The sequence below is a fragment of the Camelina sativa genome, chromosome 19, assembly GCF_000633955.1.
Source record: "Camelina sativa cultivar DH55 chromosome 19, Cs, whole genome shotgun sequence".
Taxonomy (NCBI): domain Eukaryota; kingdom Viridiplantae; phylum Streptophyta; class Magnoliopsida; order Brassicales; family Brassicaceae; genus Camelina; species Camelina sativa.
In genome coordinates, this window is record NC_025703.1 from 17,160,311 (window position 1) to 17,166,812 (window position 6,502).

Genomic DNA, 6,502 nt, shown 5'->3' on the forward strand with positions numbered 1-6,502 from the left:
TTTTTTTTTTTTTATCCATTTTGACTCTCTTTTCTTCTCTCTTCCGGTGGGTTAACGACATTCTCAGGTCAAAGTTGCTTCTGGGTACGGCGGCGATCGATGTCGACGATTTCGATTCATCGGACTGAGCTGCTTCGAGTCACGCACGGTCGATCTCGAATTTTCCGGCAGAGATTTCGTAGAGCTTCCATCCCTCTTTGGAAATTAACAACGATCAATTCGAGATCTTCTGATACGTCTAAGAAGGAAGAGCTATCTGTGAAGATATCAAAACCACCTCCTCAAGTTGATCAATTAAGACCTGATGGTTTGAGATTCGATCGTTTGCAGCCTGCTGAGCCAGAGGTTGGCCATGAAGATAGATTTGAATTTGGTAAATTCGTTGCAAGAGAGGCCATGCTTGATGAAGAGTATTGGGTAAGGTCTTTACCTCAGAGTCAGTCAGTTTCGTTTATGGTTTCTTCTTCTTCTTCTTCTTCTTCTTCTTCTTCTTATATTGATTTTTGTGTGTTTGGTTCGAGTTAGACTGCAGCTTGGCTTCGTGCAGAGAGCCATTGGGAAGATCGTTCCAGTGAAAGGTTAGCTTAGCCATTTTAAGAACCAGAGTTAGGAGTAATCTTAGTTGTTAAGCAAACAAAGAAATGATCTGTATTGGCTATAGTGTTGATAGTAGTAGTCTTTTAGAGCCTAGGATGCGACTGAATGATGCTGTAGGAAGTAGTATTGAATAGTTTAGGTTGAAAGGAGATGATTGGTATATCTGATTAATTGTTGTGATCTTTTTGTAAAAACACAGATATATTGATAACTACAAAAGGAAATTTGCAGAGCAGGTAGAAGAAGCTGATATCAGTTTTATTTTTTAGCTCTTTCCTTAACTGGAGTGGAGGAAGCTTTCTTCAAAGTAATGATGATATCCCCAATTACTGTCTTTTTCTTACGTTTCAGGAGTTTAATGCTATAAAAAGAAGATGTAAAGGGATGCACGGGCAAACATGTTCCTGTATTGTTGCGGTATTATTCTACTGTTTGCACTTAATAGTGAAAACTAGAACTGAGAATGGAACGAGTTTGAGAAATTGAGAGTTGGTTGTTGTATTGTATTCTTCAGGTAAAGAAGGAAGAGAAGAATATTAAACGTTCAGTAATCAAAAGTGTTGTTGGGACGCTTGATTTGAGCATTCGGTTTTTCTTGCAGGGAGAGACTTTTCCTGGGGTATAATTTTCTTTAAATGTTTGGGATTCAATTTCTTGTCTTGGGTGTGTGTGTGTCGAAAGACTCCTAATAAAAAGTTACATTATGTGCAGGAAAAGGTCAAGTCTCAATTGTTCTGTAGCATAAACCTGGAAGGATCAAATAGGTATGGTTATATTGCTAATCTATGTGTTGCGAAATCAGCTCGCCGCCAGGGCATTGCTTGTAACATGTTACGTTTCGCCGTCGAGTCAGCCAGATTGAGTGGTAAATAATATTGATGGAAAAGAGAAAGGCCGTCCTTGTAATGATTGTATCGAAGCCGTTAAATTAACTTGAACATTTGTAGACAAGGATCTAAAACCATGTGTGGATTTTATTGGTTGCAGGAGTTGAACAAGTGTATGTTCATGTACATAAAACCAATTCAGTTGCTCAGGAGTTATACCAGAAGACCGGTTTCGAGGTAAAAACCTCAAATTCATTACTCTAAAATTTGATAATTGATATCCTGACCTGACGCATATGTTGCGTTATTGGACCAGATCGTCGAAACTGGTAAACTTGAATCATTAGATGATACATACTTGCTCCAGTACACAAGATAACACACAAGCAACAATCTTGGTTCTCTCTGCCTTTCCTCGATTGTTTTTGTTTTTGAGAATGGGAGAGAAGAATCAAGACACAGAAGAGTGATTAATGGCTGGCTCACTTGTTATTGCATTTGTTTGTTATGTAAAAGTATAGTGAAATGTCTTAAGACTGTTATGTAAAGTATAGTGAAGTGTGTGAAGTGTGTGTATCAATCAATCTTTAGTTTCCATGTACAAAATGTGCGTGCTTTGCGAAAAAGTATATACAGTATATGGTTTTGGATTCATACCTCAAACAACCAAAAACGCCATGGACTTCGGAGAATTGCATAGTTCATCAGAACCCAAGATGAATAGTTTATTCTAAACCAACCGGAATGAGTCAAATGATTGATCCAAAAGCCAAACCAATATGATTTGCATTCAATATTGTTTTAATTCAATATCAAACATTTTAACCTCTAAATTCATTCGAACTCAAAAATAGAAGTAAACTTGGATTTTCGATCTTGTCAATTTAATAAATACTAGATTAGGTATCAACCAAAAACACATGTTTGGACAATTTAGTAGACCGTCTCTGCTCTTCTCTAAAACCAAACAAAGCAGAGGGAGATATTGAGTTTCTTTCAGTAATCAGCAAAGTTCTTTGTAAGGTGACCCAAGAAGGGAACCATCTTCAAACCTAAGATCTTCACCGTAGGATTTGAGTGACCTTTAACGAATACATCCGTCACCTGCAAAAGAGATAAAACAGGTTTCTTTTTCAGGGTTTGTCTGTTTCTTTGGAAAGGGGAGGATGGGATCTTGGGTTTTCAATATTTTACCTGAGTGCATCCAAAGACCTTCAACACTTTCAGAGATGAACAGTTATCGACGATGTAGCCTAATAAATCGTCTGACATATCTCGGCACCAGGATACATCCAAAATCTGCAGCTTTTCTGAATGTTTGGCAATTGCTAGGGCCGTGTTGTGGCCAACCTGAACATAAAACAAATGTGTTAGTGTCTGACTTGAGCATGACTCTGTGGATTGATGGCAAAGTGGGAAAGAGATCCATTTACCTTCTTAACATTGTTTAGTGATAGCTCCTCCAGACAATGGCCTGCAGTTTCTACAAATGCAGCTACAGCTTCATCACTATAGAGAGACATATGAAGCGTTTGTTAACTTTGACATTCAACACAACCATCACAGTTCACAAGAACATGACTATGTGTATTGATTTGACATCAACATTGTGGCAGAGTCATTTAACTAAGTAGCACCATAAGTTTCTCACACATAACGGAAAATAAGAAAATCATGGATCAACCTTGTGTGGTTGTACCAATATAGCATGACCATTCAAATGAGAAAGTAACTTTCCAGTAAGCATGAATACATATGGGTATAGAGACTTGCCTAAAAGAGTTGCGACAAAAAATCAATTTCTCCAGAGCTTGACAGCCATTTGCAAGGTAGCCCAGAGAAGAATCCGTCAACTTACATACGTTAGCCAGGTCAAGCACGGTTAAATTGGGACAGTTTTCAGAGATGATTTTAATAGAAGAATCAGATAATTTCCTGCACCAAATTCCCAAAGCCAAATAAGAAAATAGTGACCGGATCAAAAAGGGTGAAACAAGGAAATTCAAGAGGCATACCCAGAGTTGGTCAAAATTAGCTGCTTCAGGGTCTGTCCTCTAGCAGTAACAAACTCCTTCAAGAACTGACCCTTGACTGAAGGAAGATCCGCAAGGGACAATATTTCCAACTTCTCGAACTTTTTTAATGCTGGTAGAATAAGCTTCATATCAATGTTTTGGCACTCGTTGATATACAATTCCCTTAAAACTGACCCCAATGAATAAGATAACATATCAATGCTAGATGATGTTAAAAGAGAGCATTGGCTGAGATTAATAGATGTAATCGCAGGAGCAGCAGAAACAAGTGCCTCTAGCCCCACATCGGAGAGCCGGCATGCACCACTTAAGGATAAAGAAGATAGCACTGGCAACTGTTTTGGTGACCTTGCTAAGGTGAGGTGTAGTACATAATCTGGCATACAACGTCCACATTGGTCGAGTTGAAGAACCTGTTTCAGAAAGGGGAAATGTGGACTTTAGTTACAATGTACACCTAAAAGCTTATCTTGCGAGCTAAGAACTTTATCTCAAGTATGACCAGATGTTTATCATAGGATAATTCATGATTCATTCCGTTCAGTATAATCATTTTCCAGTAACGGTCAGCGAACCTCACGTACGGTTCAATATCCAATAAAAGCCAATTACCTACAAGAATAAAATGATGCAGAAAATGCTGTCCTGACAGAATAAAAATATATATACATTCACCTAAATGCAACATATGATGCTGTAGTAAAGTAAAAATAAAACTGTAAGAGTAAGTTACCATCAAATTGCTGGTGTCACAGTTCTTAAAACATTCAGTGAATTGTTCCTCGGTCAGCCATGAGCAATCTGGAACACAAATTTCTGTTGGAGATCCACGGACAAGAAGATCAAGAAAGTGTACGTCCATTCGCCTAGAATCACATAGCGATTGACAAAGTTTAACCCTTAGTGCGTCCGGAACATAGTCAAGCGAAACGATGGCATCAGCATTCTTGACAAGAATTTGCAAAGATAGCTCTTGCAGAGATGGAGCTTTTCGAGGGGCAGAAGTACAGTTTATTCTAGGAACCCAAATAGTTGGTGAAGATCTTTCTTTGTTGGAGACACCAATACCAAAATACGAAGTCGTGTTTTCTTCCCGGTCCTTAATTATTTTCATGGCAGTAGAGAAAGGGCCAGGCCAATCTTCGACCTGTTGTTCACCCTCTCTATCTGACAAGTCCTCTTCTTCCTCCATTCGAGCATCAAAATGAGCAAATCTGGAAGCATTTCTCCTGGCAATGTCGCGAAAGTGCCGACTTCTTGAACCGTTTCCAGTTTCATTACTGTTATGATTCTGCGTTGGTTCTGCATTAACCGTCGTCGCAGACAATTCTGGTACAGAGGCATCAGGGGGATTCTCATTCTCAATCTCCATTTCTTCTTCAACAACTTCGACAACCTCAACCGTGATTGGAGAAGAGACAGTCTCCACCTGAATACCCTTTCCCTTCTCCTCCCGAGTATATCTTCTCCTAGTACCCATAGAGCTACTTGGCATGTCGTAACTCTCAACACAAATCACCTGCACATCATTTAATCCAGAGGAATCTTCCAATACAGCCTTTCCTTTGTTCTTGCTCTCATTTTCTTCAGCACAATCCTCCGGTAAAGAGTCATTACCACTAGTATATCCCATCTCCTCATTAACCATTCTTCCAGACTGTGAATCCAGTTTGAAATCTACATTAACCACTCCACAATCTCCAGAAATCCCACTATTCTCTGATTCCTTTCTCACAATATTATCTTCAACCAAATCAACACAAACCCTCTTGCGTTTACTGACCCCACTCTCCAATGCATCAAATTGGGTTTCGAAATCAAATCTCCTAGATTCAATTGTTTCAATACCATGTTCTTCAATTCCCCTCTTAGCAACTTTCTTCCCTGACCGCAAACTCAAAAACTTAACATCTATATTATTGGGCATGCTCTCGCCACAAACTGAAACACTAACCCCTTTCTCAGTGACACAGTCATCGCCGACGTCGTCGCATTGGTGTGCAAGACGAAGACTACGCCTCCGGGTTGTGTGAGTGGGTTCAACAGTAGGACCCGATTTGGGAGCGATCTCATCCGGCGAACGGTGAACATCGGGCTCTTGTGTACGACAAGGAGTGGAGGGCTCGATGTCCGATTCTTTAGGGAGTGGCTTGGCTGAGGCCGAAGGGATTTTACGAGATCGAAGAATCGTCATGGAAATCAAATTCTAGAGGAAAAGGGTTTATGTGGTGTGGGGTTTAGGTGTGGAAGAGGAAGAAGAAGCGTCGGTCTGGGATAAATTAGGGTTTATTGCCGATTTTCGCGCCAACCGATGCAATGTGTGTAACCATCTCCTCTGCTCAAAGTGCACGAACCATTTTTTTATTTTTATTTTTAATGGGATTTTCCCTTTTTTTTTTTTTTTTTTTNTGACAACTGAATTTTCCCGTTTTTTTGGGTCAAATTTTGGTAATATTATTTTACTATTTACATAATCATTAAACCAAAAAAAATATATATAATCATTGAAAACCTGCATATTTGATTTCTATTAACTATGTCAAAAATAAAATATTATAATATAAAAATAAAATCGATGATGATAATAAAATATTCTCTTTTCTGTATCTAAAAAGACCGATTATGAAAAAGATATCCAAATCCAAGATCTGTTTTAGAATGCCAACATAAGAAATGTATTTGTGCAAAAAAAATGAGAAAGATGAAATCACACGATATAAAGCACGACTTGTTGCACAAGGTTTTTCTCAAAGACCTGAAGTTGATTATGAAGAAATATATTCTCCAGTCATGGATGCAATTTCATTCAGGTACTTTGAAGTTGATTATGAAGAAATATATTCTCCAGTCATAGATGCAATTACATTCAAGTACTTAATGAGTCTAACGACTTCTAAGAATTTAGAAATGTACCTTATGAATGTAGTGACAACATTTTTATATAGATCATTGGATAATGATGTATACATGAAAATCCCATAATGATTTAAGATTCTTGAGGCATTAGACTCTAAGTCTAAGAAAATTTGTGCGATCAAATTA

At 38.4% G+C, this 6,502-nt stretch overlaps 2 protein-coding genes across 3 annotated transcripts; one reads left to right on the forward strand and one right to left on the reverse strand.

Moving 5' to 3' along the window:
- On the forward strand, window positions 7-2,062 carry LOC104766575. Of its 2 annotated transcripts, none has more exons than XR_002036788.1 (8): window positions 7-417; window positions 526-578; window positions 797-833; window positions 949-1,014; window positions 1,112-1,216; window positions 1,309-1,361; window positions 1,585-1,661; window positions 1,741-1,803. XR_002036788.1 is itself a non-coding variant. In XM_010490487.2 (8 exons), the coding sequence occupies exons 1-8, from the start codon at window positions 100-102 to the stop codon at window positions 1,801-1,803; spliced, it is 873 nt and encodes a 290-aa protein (XP_010488789.1). In that variant the 5' UTR covers window positions 7-99; the 3' UTR covers window positions 1,804-2,062. The 2 variants fall into 2 exon arrangements, 1 of the variants encoding a protein (XP_010488789.1); XM_010490487.2 differs by having other exon boundaries at window positions 1,309-1,462; window positions 1,741-2,062.
- Window positions 2,292-5,779, reverse strand: LOC104766576. The gene is made up of 6 exons (XM_010490489.2): window positions 4,194-5,779; window positions 3,440-3,873; window positions 3,198-3,359; window positions 2,858-2,933; window positions 2,619-2,774; window positions 2,292-2,528 (listed from the first exon to the last, which is right to left on the reverse strand). Exons 1-6 carry the CDS (start codon window positions 5,652-5,654, stop codon window positions 2,421-2,423), a joined length of 2,397 nt encoding a protein of 798 aa, XP_010488791.1. The 5' UTR covers window positions 5,655-5,779; the 3' UTR covers window positions 2,292-2,420.

Bases quoted from the DNA above. Each gene is read 5' to 3' on its own strand.
- LOC104766575 (XM_010490487.2), top strand. From the start codon at position 100: ATGTCGACGATTTCGATTCATCGGACTGAGCTGCTTCGAGTCACGCAC. The intron at 418-525 runs GTAAGGTCTTTA...GGTTCGAGTTAG, and splicing joins TGCTTGATGAAGAGTATTGG to ACTGCAGCTTGGCTTCGTGC. The intron at 1,015-1,111 runs GTATTATTCTAC...TGTATTCTTCAG, and splicing joins CATGTTCCTGTATTGTTGCG to GTAAAGAAGGAAGAGAAGAA.
- LOC104766576 (XM_010490489.2), bottom strand. From the start codon at position 5,654: ATGACGATTCTTCGATCTCGTAAAATCCCTTCGGCCTCAGCCAAGCCA. The intron at 3,360-3,439 runs GTATGCCTCTTG...AATTTGGTGCAG, and splicing joins CTAATTTTGACCAACTCTGG to GAAATTATCTGATTCTTCTA. The intron at 2,775-2,857 runs GTAAATGGATCT...TTTTATGTTCAG, and splicing joins CACTAAACAATGTTAAGAAG to GTTGGCCACAACACGGCCCT.